The 15162-nt window shown below is 37.7% G+C and overlaps 1 protein-coding gene across 1 annotated transcript in view; it reads right to left on the bottom strand.

Annotated features, from left to right (window-relative positions):
* Positions 1-15162, bottom strand: part of EYA1 (EYA transcriptional coactivator and phosphatase 1) — a 144696-nt gene that overhangs the window by 79910 nt on the left and 49624 nt on the right. The window contains exons 8-9 of the mRNA XM_016153718.2: positions 12961-13043; positions 12218-12404 (exon numbers count right to left, since the gene is read on the bottom strand). Coding sequence (XP_016009204.2) covers positions 12218-12404; positions 12961-13043 — 270 coding nt within the window. The remainder of the gene's footprint in view (positions 1-12217; positions 12405-12960; positions 13044-15162) is intronic.

Genomic DNA, 15162 nt, shown 5'->3' with positions numbered 1-15162 from the left:
TCAACAGTGCTTTCCAAGTAAGAGAGGCTCAGTGAAGCCCTGACCAAACGTGGGCACGTATCATCCGACCCATCTATTTACACACAGCAGAAGAAACCGTGCTTTTTGTCCTTCCTACAGTTGGGGTAACGCGATTAATAGCACAATTAAGGAATAAATCTCGAGAGAGGTGTGCTTCCTCGGAAGCCTCCATCGGTATCAAACCTGAGTCGAGGGAGACAATTAGGTGAGCAAACGTACTGAGACAGACACTTAGGGAAAACCCCGAGGGAGAAACTGGAAAAGGCGCCACTAAACGAAGGTTCTTAGGACGCTCAAAGGGAGAACGTTTAACGCGCCAGAGAGGAAAAACAGGCTGCAGCAGCCGGAGGCGATGTCGGTGGCCGAGAGGACGCATTCTTACGGTGGGAGGCGTTGCACAATTGCCAATGTGTTTTTAAAATACAAATTAGCTGAACAGAAACAAATAACAGGCTTATTAATTAGGGCGCGTTTGGGACCTGGGGCCCAGAGAGGAAAATACGGAGAACTATGTGCTTTTGGGAGCCTAGAATTATCAGAAACTCGAAGAGGTTTTCGTGCACAGATGAACTAACATGGCGATGTTCGCAAACCTGTAGTTGTAATGAACTGTGCTGTAATTTGAAAAATAAGTGCTTCTTGGGCATGGAGTATTTGTCAATTCTTTCGCCCGCCCTTATTCTTGGTGAATATGAAACATTTTAATTCTTGATTTTATCGTCTGAACAATTAACATCCTGCCATTCTCCAAAAAAGGGTTTAAGAGAACCCACCAAGTCTACACGCAACGACTACGTAGCGATCCGTTCCAAAAAACGAATGAGGACAGTAGAACCAGGTCGGGAAAGGCAAAATAAAGCTACGGGCGGGAAGGGTCAGCGCAGGCGAAGGCGTCGGCGATGCTACGACGGGCACAGTGGGGGGTGCACGTGAGACAGAGCGAGTCCACCGCAGGAACACGCGGGCTTCTCGCTCAGAGACAAGGAAGAAGTGCCTCACGGGGCAGCCGGCTGCGAGGGTGGCATGCGAGGCCAGGCACGGGGCCTCGCGGCACATAAAACAGCAAGCTTCACCAAGTTCCGGCTGCTAAGGCCGATTATCACCGGCTCCATACTCACTTTAAGAGTAAAACTGAAAATATCGAGAAGAGGAGGGCTATCTATCATGCATCCTTCTGGCAGCCGACAGACACAAATGTCTGCTTGAGTTGTAAGCGGCAGTGAGGTTGGTTACAGTAACGAGCCACTTAGAGAGCAGCTCCATACTTGGGTGCTGGGTGGGAGACCCAGGGCTTTACTAAGTTAGCTATGCTACGAAAAGAAGTGACATTTCTTATAAAAATTAAAAGGTCCAGTCAGGGAAGAGTCCCATGTGAAAAGCCACATTCCTGAGAGAGGGCCCGTGACCCTCCTCAAAAAGTTACTTGGGATCCATGCAGACCTAAGAAGTAAGAAGCCACCATGACATAGAGTGTGACCACAATAATTTTATACTGGAAAATTTAAGTGAGACCTCAGAATGGCCTTGAATGAAATTATTAAATTATATTATATTCACAGTGAATATTATTTCACCAAAAGATGACTCTTAAAAGTACTCTGATAATTTTATCAGCCATAATAAACCAAAGACAAGTAAACCTGTTGACAAGTCTCACAGAGTTAACCAGAAGGCAGAGATGCAGAAATATTAATCGAATTTCAGAGAACTGCTTCCATTTCTCTCTGTACGCCGTAACTGTGACTTCTCTTCCACACAGCCACTAACTAAAGTCTCTCAGGTAAGTTAATTCCTCAGTCAAGGTCTAGTAACTAAATTAACAGTTTTCTCATCCCTGGAGTATGGCCATTAGCCACTCTCCAGTGCACTAGGGACGACCTCGTAGAAACTTCTATCATCCTTCTCACAGACTTCAAGCTCTGGTTTAAATCCCTGTGGATCATGTCACCTGAAGGAAATTGGTAACTTCCCTTCGGGGCTTTAGAATCTCTGAGGAGACCACATTGGCCTCCTGAGGCTGGGAATCTTGTCTTTCTTGTCGCCTCTGTACCCCCAGCACTAAGCATAGTGCCTGGCACATGGCGAGCATTTATAAATATCTGCTGAACATGTGAATGGAAGAGACGAACATTTGAAGGCTGAGATGTCATGTTGCTAGCCAGTTACATAATGAGTCTCACATTCCTTCCATGCACAAGGGTGGTATTATCCACGTTTTACAGAGAACACACACCAAACAGCTAAGTGCCCTGCCTGGAGTATATGAGAGAACCCAGGTTAGCCCAGCGCCAAGTCCCTGGCCGCCACTTCGGTTTCTCTCGGTCACACTCTAGGGAAGGGTGGTACCCAAGAGGCTTGTGCAGAGAGAGATTCTGGACATCCCTCTCCATCCTCAGGAGACAGCTGTGCTTGCCAGGGCAGTGTGAGAAAGGCCACACCACATCACGCTGTCTCCTGAGGCTGCCGCTCCAGCAAGCCGTCAAGAGATGCCACTGATGACGGTGGCAGACTGGGCTGCTTTGGGAAAACCTAATCTTTCTGGATTCGGTAAAGCAAAGGTGTTAGGCAAAAGAATTCACGAGGTCACACGCCCGTCTAAGCTTCTCTCTTCCCAGCTGCTCCGTGCTAAAGTTACTCGAGTGGATTTGCAGATATAAGAGAGTTTTCAATTTACAAATCAGCTATGTTCTAAATACTTTTAAACCAGTTGTTCGAAACTCCGAATTTTCTCACAGAAACAGTGGTGGAAATTATTTCCAAACTAATCCATAATTATCAAGTCACTCGATAAGCCAGGCGGACACCGTACAGATGCAATGTAAAACATTAGAACATTGTACTCAAACGGTTACATAAGTGAACGGCCTTAAAACTCAGCTCGAATAGCAGTACTGAGGAAAATGTAACTTTAATTTTATGAAGACATACTGGTGAAGTTTCCGAAGGGGTCATATAAATATTTTCAAGAGTGTTTGTTAGTTGGCCGCACTGGAGTAAGATGCCTACTTTCACTTTACAATGAATGGCTTCCCTTTTCCTTGATACAGGAATATCACTGTCTCCACACTTAGTCATTCACTATCAACTCATCAAGTACGAGCTATAAGTGGAGAAATAAACAAAAGAAAAAAAAAGAAGTGTTGGCAAGGTAGAGAATTAATTCCTTGGTGGGGACGGGGAGGGATGTGGTAAAGAGACATCACGGAAAACTGTTCCCTAAGCAGGCGGGTGACAGATGACGATTAAACAGGATAAAGAGGAAGTCGGGACAAGAAAGCGGAAGATGAGAAAGTGTGCGATTGGTTACTGGATTACCCAACATCCACGAACCGATCTTATAATTCAGGGAATAGTTAGCGTACAGGGTGACCTTAAATATACTACATACCACTTCTCTATGATTTCAGATCTACGTTATTTTAGGGGCGAATAGAGCTCAAACATTTAACAGATATTTCACCGAATACCTCCTATGACAGGCCTTTGCTGGGTGCCCTGAACGCGTCAAGAAAATGGAAGCCATATAGCTACCACATTCCGCAGCTCTCTGTTTACGTTTTCATCTTTCTGCTTGTTAGAAACATCACACGCGGTCGTTTCAGGGAGCAGCCTGCTTTCCTGATTAAGAACTCAAGTTTGGAGCTGAGCTCCTGGAGGCTAAAGCCTGGTGCTATGTCACTGGCCGCCCCTCAGTAAGCGCTCGAACGAATACTGGCCACTATTGTGCGTGTATATAAAATCCCCAACAAGAATACTTATTGGATTTTTCTCCCTATATCGTTAAATGGAAAAATGAGGGTAAAGAATAGTATATATGATATTCTAATTTAAAGAAAAAAATAACAAGTATACATGCTTGTGGGGGGAAAAAAAAAGTAGCCAGCACAGGTTCTAGGTATATGTTCACATAAGCCAGAAAACTCTCTGAAAGTAACTAGGTACGGAAGATGAAGGGGATTTTACTCTTCTCTGCAAAGCCCATGTACTAGAATAATTTTGTCCTGTGTTCATATGTTATCACCCAGTAAAGTAAAAAAAAAAAAAAAAAAAAAAAAAAAAAAAAAAAAAAAAAAGAAACTTATTTTGGCTCTCAAGCCATTAATTCATTAATCCTACCTTTTTTTAAAAGTCAGTCTGGGGAGAGGTAGGTGGGAGTTAAAGGGTTAAATATTTGGTGATTGAAGGAAATCTAACTTAGGGTGGTGAACACACAATGCAATACAGGTATGACACACTGCTGAACTGTACACTTAAAACTTATTTGATTGTATTAATTGGTTACTTCAGTAATTTTTAATAAAAAAAAGTCAATCAAGAAATCATCCTCTAAACCATCCAATTCCAATGAAATGGGAGGGAGGGAGGGCAAACACAGGTAATTTTGTTCTCTTCCCAACCATTTCCAATTAAAAAATTGAATCGGTGAATGCTAACGTCCTTCAACTTAAGGGACCTTGTTACATTGATTTCTGTTGGTTCCATGAGATGCTTAATACATTACAGAAACAATGAACCGATTAGCTATAAAAAGAAAATAAATGTTTAGGAAGGTTAGTAAACTAGTTTAATTAGCTCAATAACATATGCTTTCTTATTTAGTTATTTATAAGCAAATCGTATGTTAAATATAAGAATTACAAATCCAAGTATATTAAATTAATGTTATAAGGCATGACTTCTGGTCGACTAACTGAAAAAAATTACTCAAACCTGTAATGAGGCACAAAACAGGTAAATGCTAAAATACTTAATTTTTACTTCTTGGAAACACAGTTCAAATTTCAAATGTAAGAAAACTAATTTTTATTTAATTCTTGACAACATAAAACAGAGACAAACTTATTTTCAAAGATTTTATAATCTCATTGACACTATATCTCCTGAAGGGGAAAAAAAAAAAAAACAGAAGGAAAACAAATACCCTCGAGACAAACCAACTTAGCCATCCCAAACAAACATCTGTTTTGTTTTCTCACATTTTAATAGCCTGGCTGGCTATTTTACATACAAATATTTGTTTTGCTAACAAATGTTTCCAAAATGTGAGTGGAAATCGTTTCACTGAACTAGTTTATTTTTGAGCTGAACAAATTGCCAACTTCTCCAAGATTCATGAGGCATCAGTGAGAACGAGAAAATACAGCCTAAAAACCTTCAAAACGGCTCCCTCGGCAAAATGCAGGACTCAAGGTACATGCTGTTGCCGACCTCAGGATCGCTCCCTACAGGCGTGCTAGGTGGTAGAGATGTGGCCCAAATTCCTTGCATTTATAGGGAAGACGGCGGCAGTTTAGTTTTTCATCCTGTCACACTAAATTCCTGTGAGAGCTCAGAGTTCTCCTGCAACTCTGTACAAGAATGTTCCCCTGTTTTTCAGGAGCTTTGCTCTACTTTTGGGTGCCTTGGCAAGGATCAAAGAAGCACAGGGAACAAATGGTTTCCCATGCATATTGAATTCCCTCTTCTACTGCTTTTTCCTCTGTCACTTGAAATTCAATATTGGCAAGATTCCCGTACATCACCTTAACCAGTAAATTGTCTACATGCAGTCAGAGCATGAAAAGGTAGATTTTCAACATGAAGTTTTTTGTAAGGAATTCAAATGCACAAATCCTTTAAAAATTAACTTTTGTATGGCATCTGTACTCAAACTCATGCCTAATAGCTTTTGTTTCATGTGAACCTGAAATGTTTTACTTGTCACTTTTTTCTGTCTCTTTTTGCTTTGTATTGTTTTTAAAAACAACAGTCCTTTCATAAGAATTTGGCCTCAAAATTCTTGACTAACTTAGTAATACCTAACATTTATTGACATGTAAGAGCTATGTGCCTAGTTTTCTTCAACTGTCAAGTGTGGCGAGTAGCATCTATCTCATGGGTATAAGACTGCAAATAATGCAACATAAAGCTCTAAACGTATTTTTACTATGTATTTTTATGATAGCTGTCATAATTATTATGAGATATTCTAAGTGATTTTGGATGAAGAAATATGTTTTCTGGCCAAATTATTTAAACACAGCACACTGACTGGATTACAAATGAGTGTTCATATTTCGATTATACATATGAGTCACACAATAAAAAATAGTTTTTAAAAATGGCTTAAGTACTCTTAAGAAGTGTCAATTAAAAATTCCTTCATGACAATTATTCTTGAGTGATTATTTTTATTACTTTTTGAAAAAACTGTATTCAGTTATGTTGGTGATAAATATACCTTAAGATTTTAGGGTTTAATACAAGGAAATAACACTCTTTACACATCGGTGGCTAAAACATACTAATGTGTAAGTTTAGATATTAGTACAAAAGGAAAACATCCTAAAATGTCTTTTTCTTTTTTTACCTTTATGTTTTTAAACATAGAAGTAAATCATTAACATTGTAAAGAATTGTGTTTTATAAATTTTTAATTTAAAAGAAATTTTTCTTTTGAATATTAAAAGAAATTTAAAATAAAATCCATCACTTTAAAAATTAAAGTAATATATATTTAATTTTGATAGTCTCTTAAATTTGCATACAAATAGTGGAAATTGAACGTACCATAGAACAACCTTTTCTCAGAAATGAAACACAACCTTTAATAATACGAAGCCATTTAATTAGAAATTATGAATAACACTGTGCCCACAAATTTTTCAGACTTGATGATATGGACCATTCCTTGAAAGACGATCTACTAAAACTCGCACAAGGAGAAATAGAGCTAATCTGAATAAGCCTAATCTATTAAAGAAATCAATCAATAATTAACCTTCCAAAACAGAAAGCACTAGACCTACATGAGTTCATTGGTGAATTCTACTAAATATTTAGGGGACTAAAAATGCTGATTTTGTACAATCTATTCTATGAAGTTAGCGCTACCCTAAATACTAAACCAGACAAAGACATCACAAGAAATGAAAACTACAGACCAATACACCTCATGGACATAGATGCAAAGATCAGCCTTGACACAATATTAACGAAGGTGAATCCAACAATGTGTAACAATTATACACCATGACCAAGTGCGATTTATTTCAAGTATGAAAAGCTGACTCAACATCTGAAAATCAATTAATGTTATCTATTACATCAACAGATTACAGAAGAAAAAGCACATGATCTCATCAACAGACGCAGAAAGAGCATTTCACACAATCCGACACCCATTCTTCAAACAAACTCTCAGCAAACTAGGAATAGAGAGGAACTTCCCCAAACTGATTTTAAAAAATCTACAAAGAACCTATAGCTAACATCATACTTAATGGTGAGAAACTAGATGTTTTCTCCCTAAGTTGGGAATAAGGCGAGGATGCCTCCTCTCACCACTCCTATTCAACTCTGTACTGGAAGTCCTAGCTAATGCAATAAGACAGGAAAGGAAATAAACGTTATTCAGACTGGGAAGGAAAACACAAAACTCTTTGTTCACAGGTGGCATGACCATCTATGTAAAAAACCAAAGAATCAACAAAGAACTTCTGGAACTAATAAATAATTATAGAAAGATTGCAGGATACGAAGATAATATACAAAAGTCAATTGCTTTCCTATATATCTGAAATGAGTCATTGGAATGAGATTACAAACACAACTGAATTTACAGTAGCACCAAAAAAAAAAAAAAAAAGAGAGAGAGAGAGAGAAACATAAAGCTAAAAAATAAGTACAAGATCTATATAAGGAAAACTACAAAACTACAAAATCTAAATTAATGGAGAGCTACTCCACGTACATGGGGAGGAAAATTCAATATTGCCAGTTCTTCCAAGCTTGATCTACAGATTCAATGCAGTTCCAGTCAACATCCCAGTAAGTTACTTGGTGATATTCATATACTGATTCTAAAGTTTATATGGAAAAGCAAAAGATCCACAAAGCCACCACAATATTGATGCAGAACAAAGTCAAATGATTGACACTGCTCAACTTAAACACTAACTATAAAACTACAATAACTAAGACAGTGTGGTATTGGCGAAAGAACAAATAGATCAATAAAACAGAATAGAGAGCCCAGAAACAGACCTACACTAACATAGTCAACTGATATTTGACAAAGGACTAAAGGCAATTCAATGAAGCAAAAACAGGTGACAATGACCGGGCATCCACATGCAAAAGTGAATCTAGACGCTGACCTTATACTTTTCACAAAAGTATATCGTCCTAAATGTAAAATACAAAACTATGAAACTCCTAGGTTATAATGTAAGAGACAAGCAGTACATGACAATGAGTTTTTAAATATCAAATCAAAAGCACGGTCCATGAGAGAAAAAATTTATGCTGGACTTCATTCAAATTAAAAACTTCTGCTCCGCAAAAGATACTGTTAAGAGAATAAAAAGACAAGCCACGGACTGGAAAAAAGTATTTGCAAAACACATATCTGATAAAGGAATTATATCCAAATATCCTAAAGACTCTTAAAACTCAACGGTAAGAAAATAAACAACCTGATTAAAAATTGGGCAAAAGGTCTGAATGGACACCTGAAGATGATACACAGATGGCGATAAGGATATGAAAAGACACTCATCATATTTCATTAGGGAAGTGCAAATTAAAACTAGATACCACTATACACCTACTAGAACGGCCAAAGTCTGAGATAATGACAACACCGAATGTTGGTAAGGCTGTGGAGCAACAGCAACCCTCAGTCACTGCTGGTGGGGACACGAAACGGTACAGCCACTTTGGAAGACAACCTGGCAATTTCCTATAAAATGAAATGTACTATTATCATACAACCCGGGGATCAAAAGAACTGAAAACTTACGTCTATACAAAAACATGCACACGAATGTTTACAGTAGCTTTATTTGCAGTTGCCAACAATGCAAACAACTGAAGTGTCCTTTGATGGGGAAGGGGCAGGCTGGCATTGCTCCCTGAAGAGTGGCTTGGTTTTCTTGAGCCAAAAAGTAAATTAAAATGTTGCTAGATGACAAGGCCAACCTCACTATTATTTCTCAAGCTTCTTACGTATCTCCAGATGATGCAAATTTTATTTTATTAAGATAGTCAAAACATAACTAGCAAACTCATTTTTAAAAATAAATGCAAAGGATGGAAAAGTTGCCGAGAGATCTTGGAATTTTCATTACAAAGAAAAAGACTGTGTAACATCATGTCCTGGTGGATGTTAGCTAGACTTACTGTGGTGGGGTCATAGTATTTGCGGACATTGAATCATGCTGAACACCTGAAACTAACATGTTAGAGTAAATTATATCTCGAAAAAAAAAATAAACAACACTGAATGCCGATGCACTGTTTTTAGTTTTTAAAATGAATTATAAATTTGAGATTAAGCTTTCATATTCAAGTTATTTTATCTTTAATGTATTGCATATGCCTACCCAAAGGAGAACGTAGCTTCTAATATTTAATTATAAACATGTTAAAATAGTTTTTTAGCTTAAGAATCATAAAGAGATCTGTGCTTGTAAGTAATACTGCATAATATCATACACTTAAAAGGTACCTTTTCTTCATATAACTTTAAAAATGCCTAATAAAAAAAAACAAATGAGTCCCTACATGTTTTCCCTGAAAACAACCTTACGAAGCTATCTTTATACGTTCATTATTACATGACGATTCTATGAACAATACAAGAACGGATATCATAAAGTATGGGAAGAGAGCCACATGTGTTGTATTTTCATCTGTACTGCATAATCCCATGAAACTGAAAGGCAGAATCCTGGTCATACGTGAGATCGGGTAAAGCTCAGAGTCTCATTTTCCGGCATTAGAAAATACTGACTTTAATCCCAATAAACCCAATATTAAAACCAAAAGGAAAAAAACACCTTAAATTATTTCAACAAAAACAGATATAATTCAACTATTTTTATTTCTATCTCAAAACTGAAACATTCGGTTATATGTAATAAATAATCCCTTGATTCTTTAGTTTAATAAATTTAGGTACTTTACCAACACAACTTCCTTTTCATCAAGGACAAGTCTATAATTTTATATATGACTAGTGAGAAAGGAAGGTTAGCACCAAAAAACTAGGTTGAATCCTGTCTTACTGCAAATTTAAAAACAAAACAAAAAACCCCAGACTAAATATTCCTTGAACTTTGAAAGTAATCCACATTTCTTTGTCGATGTGGAGACTCACTGAACTTACCACCTCTCACTATGCAACGTGAGAAAGGCTTATCCATCCGTATTCATCATAGGGGGATGGGGTGAGTGCAAGAAATCTGAAAAACATTATTTTCTCCCTGGTTCAATTCATTCCTATTCCGTAGACATAAAAATACTGAAACTGAAATATGTACCTAAATCATTAAGCATTCATTCAAATAAAACCTAAAACAGATCATAAATTCTTAAAATAAAATCATGTATACCTTTTGACAATTATGATTTTGCACTGTTTCCTGTGTGGCATGGCTTTGTGCCCAGTCATGCCCATTTTCAATGGCACCCTTTTTCTAAATAAAATTCACTTGGAACGATGTCAAATTTCAGAGACAAACTTTAACGATATGACTAAATGGTCTTTCCTAAAACTCTAATCAACCTTAAGAAACATAATTAAGTCCCTACCAGTCTTTTTTATCCTGTAGTCTGCACAACCACAATGTCATGGATTAAGTAAAATTAGTCTACCACCTCCTTTTCTCATTCTGTTATTCCACAGATCGTATAGAGTTTTCCTACTTCTCATTCACATAGCCATCTTCATTTCAAAACTCTTTTCAGTCCTCAAGACCTTGCATGCCCAGAAGATGCATGTGAAAACATGAGATCTCCCTTAACTTGGGACGAGCCATTATCTTTTCTCGCGATGCCTACTTGAAGCTCTACGGAAGTAGGAAGGAAAATTCTATAATAACTACTACAGTAAATTTAATACCTTCTACAACAAAGCTTATCTGGAGTGAGAATATGTAGATGCGGAATCTCAAAGACAAGAGATGTGGATACTAGGTTCTATGAATGCTATATTTACACATGTGGAGTGAAGGATATTCTATCAAGTTAGATCTTAAAATAAATGTAAATGGAATATGATGATCAGAGATTAAAAAGATTAGAGTTGAGATGTGCAGCAGAAATAGTGAGTATTTGCAATCAGTTGGAATATAAGTTTAGGAATGATGTAACTTCCTACTATAGAATAAAATAGCATTTGTATGTATTTAAGAGAAAAGGTAGAATACTAAAACCTTAAAGGAGCTTTTTTGGGGAACACTTGCTGATATTTATACAATAAACCTATAGTCAAAATTTAAATTAGCACCTATTACATAAAACTTTTCCATCCCATGATTTAGGGTAACCACCTAGAATGAACAACCTATGATCACAACGTCGCAGAAGTAGAACCTTTCAGTGTGAGACCATTTCATCCAGACTTACGATAACAACAGAGTGGGCTTTGGCTCTAGGAATAAAAGGCAAAGGAAGAAAACTCTCTGACTCTTAGAGGGTAACGACTCACCTCATAATCCATGAAGAGAGAGATTACACTTAAAAAATGTTAAGACAAGGATGTGAGAAGTACGGGAGAAAATCTAAGAAACACAAGCAGGGACCAATTCAGGAAGCTGTGTCGACACCATGAAGAGTTCCAGAAACCACACATAGTAGGACAACATCCAGAGATGGAGAGACTTTCATCAGAAAGAGCCCATCGAAGGTTTTCATTGGAAGTATGAAAAGACACCCACGCTCAGACATATTGTTATGAAATTCGCAGCAGGCTACGAGTGGGAAGGGGTCGGCCTGGGCAGCCAGTTTTCCATGATCAGCCCTTCGATGCCGTTTGCTTTCTTGAAAACCATTAAATATTAAATGACAATAAATACTAAATTCAAGGCGATGTCGTTTACTTTAATATTCAACATCAGCAAATTATAATTAAGAATTATAGCCAAATATTTAGAATTATGTATCTAAAAAGCTCTATGTATCTTGAAAACTGTATATAGCTATAACTAAATACAATCTCTATTCATGTGCTTCTGAAGTTTACACACTTTACACTAAAAATTTTAAACAAATAAAAATAAAACCAATGCCACATCACGCTGCTTGACAAAATGTAGGCCTTGCCAAAATTTGACAACACTGTGCAACCACTGCATGAATATACGACTGTAGAAAAATGCATGTAAACCGCCAGCCATACAGCCTGTAGGACTAATAAAAAGCATGTAATTACCTGCTGCGGAATCTGTAACTGCTTGGCTGGTGACGCCAGACGGTGGCTCCTGAAGCTGGTAGGTGGCGTTTGTGGACGGCGTGGTCGGGCTGGTGTTGCTGCTCGTCATATAATGGGCTGGGTAGGGTGAGCTGTTATAATACTGCGCGTACTGCCCCTGGCCGAAGCTGGGGTAAGATGGGTAGTCCTGCCAGACAGAACCACACGAGAATCATCTGTCAGAACGCGGCCGCTCGTGGCTTCCCCTGCAGAGCGTGGCTGCAAAGGTGTGTGTGCTTCTGTGCTTTCTCTGCACTTGCATAGGCACACACGAGCACACGTTAACTCAAGAGCTGGCACTGCAAACAAATTTTATGTAAGATCTGCATTTGCATAGGCACACACGAGCACACGTTAACTCAAGAGCTGGCACTGCAAACGAATTTTATGTAAGATCTGCATTTGCATAGGCACACACGAGCACACGTTAACTCAAGAGCTGGCACTGCAAACAAATTTTATGTAAGATCAGATACACTCTTAGTACTTCTTCTGTGCCATGATGCATTACTAGGTAAAATTAAGCCAGTCTGAAGATGAGACAATGAACCATAAAAGACTAATACAAAGACTTAAAAAAAAAATCTATTAAAAGGCTTAGGGAAGCTCTCACTTATAGTGTACTATAAACATTTTTTTTTATATAAGAAAATCATCTGTTGCATTTTTAAAATTTCAGAAGTTAAATTGGCTTTTAAAATTACCTGCTGTGAACTGTTAAATCCAGAGGAATTTGTGAGTGAATTATTTCCTGTATATAATCCTGATGATGTCGTAAAACTGCTACCTAAAACAGAATGAAAAGAAATACGGTTGACTACGCCACGAAGAATAATGTGCCTAGAAGAAATTACTACTTAGGTAAAGCAGGGCTGGAGTTCATTGCAAATGAATTTGGTTTCTCTTTAAAACAAGAATCCACTGTCATGGCTAAAATTTCATTTTCTTAAAATAGTTGGCAGTTTTAGTTTTACTATATTACAAAGAATTAAATAGTAAAGAGGTTTAAATTTTTGAGGACATGAATAACACATAGAAACCACAGATAAAATTATATATATGTGCCAAACTATTAGACACTGAGCTTTCCACTTCAATTTGTAAAACAACAGGATGTTTTTGTGTATTTTTATATTGTTTGCTTAAAGTAAAATGATGGGGCCAGATTGAATCATCTAAAAAGATTTGCACTTGTCATTATAATGGCCCACTGATAAAGCTGATTATTTCATTTCACAGAAGAACGAATGACAGTCCTGGATAAAACAAAGATCCGAGAGGAACGTGACCAACATCTATGGATTGCGTGTGCTGTCTGGGTAAAGTCCTATTTGCCGAATGCTTCCACGTGTTCGGCAATGAACAGTGGGCACCATGCAGGACGCCCACCTAAGAGCAAACCTTAGTTCTGCCTTTTATCTCATTGCTCAATCACGCAAAGCAACACTATATTAATTTTGATAATCATACTGGCAAAGATTTTTGAAAAGATCAGGGATTGGCGAGTGTGGAAAAGTTGTCATTCCCATATGGCAAAATGGGCATTTAAATAGGCACCACCTTTCTGTGGGACCATCTCATCAATGACCAAGAAATTTTCTAGACCATTTAACCTAGTGATTTTACTGCCAGATATTTGCTCTAAGAAAAAAATATGGATTTATACACAGAGTTAGCGAAGACATACTTCCGTGTTGCTTTTAATGACAATACAGAAAGCATACCCAGGTACGTCACGGTATTAGAAAGCGGAACGCCATGAAGCTGTTGAAACTGTATTATAATGACGTTTAATGACATGGAAACCTTTTTTATGCTGTTTTGTTAAAACTAAAACTAAAAAAATATTTTTGATCTCATTGGAAATATGTTTAAAAGCATAAAAAACAATTCTTAAAAGCACAGAAATCTCAGGAAGTTTACCTAGGGAGAGGTACAATCATTGGTCACATAAAATTAATGAAGCCAATGAATATTTAAAAATTTTCTACTCAGTACCTGTGTTGCTTCTGTAAATAGAAAAACCATTTTTTAAAAAATAAAAATTCTATGGCAAGTAAGTGGTACAGGCAAAAAGTGTCTCGGCAGTCTGAGGAGGAAGCCTTCACGGTGAACTAGCTGTTCCCATGCCGTCAGGCAGGACGTGGTGGTTAATATCCAATTATCTACTTGCTACTGAACATTTAAGCACTGGCTTAGGAGTCTGAAAACAGCTTCCAGTTCATCACTTAAGAGCTGTTTGGACTTTGGACAAATCACCTAATCACTCTGAGATAGGCTGTCTCTACTTCGCAGGGTTTCTTAAACAGATCAGATGAGGTAATGTTTTGTGAAGCACAAAAGACAATCTACAGTATCGGCAAATGTTAGGAACTGTGAGTTTGTACCAGCAAACATTTCTGAAATTTTCCACTGTATTTATGTATCTTTTCTCTCTTTTTACTTTCTCAAACTAGATAAATATGATTTAATCTCTTTGCATATCTAAAATTATTTTTCTACTTACTTATCAAGCATCTCTGAACTTTGAAAACCTGATCCAGGGGTTTGTTATTTTCATTAAGACGAGAAAATATTTCCTAAAATTGTTTCAAATTGAGTTATCACACAGACTCATATTTGAGGTTTCTTCACTTGTATCTTTCAGGAATAGCAACTGCTCAGAATTGTCAGAACACCTGACAGACGAGCAGAGAGCTCCCACACTAACAGTACGAGCATCGGGCCCTCATCAAGCGAGACCCCCGCATTCCTGTCCTCTTCCGTGGGGCTACCTCCTCCTTCGTAATCGCACTGAACTCTGGGCTCATGGTGACAATCTCACAGGGATAAAAGGAGGACTGGGACACAGTGGGGGGCCTCCGTGGACTTCACGGGATGACATCAGTTTTAATTTATTAAGCACG

The sequence above is a fragment of the Rousettus aegyptiacus genome, unplaced genomic scaffold (assembly GCF_014176215.1).
Source record: "Rousettus aegyptiacus isolate mRouAeg1 unplaced genomic scaffold, mRouAeg1.p scaffold_m13_p_15, whole genome shotgun sequence".
NCBI classification, from domain to species: Eukaryota; Metazoa; Chordata; class Mammalia; order Chiroptera; family Pteropodidae; genus Rousettus; species Rousettus aegyptiacus.
This window is presented reverse-complemented; position numbering and strand designations above follow the sequence as displayed.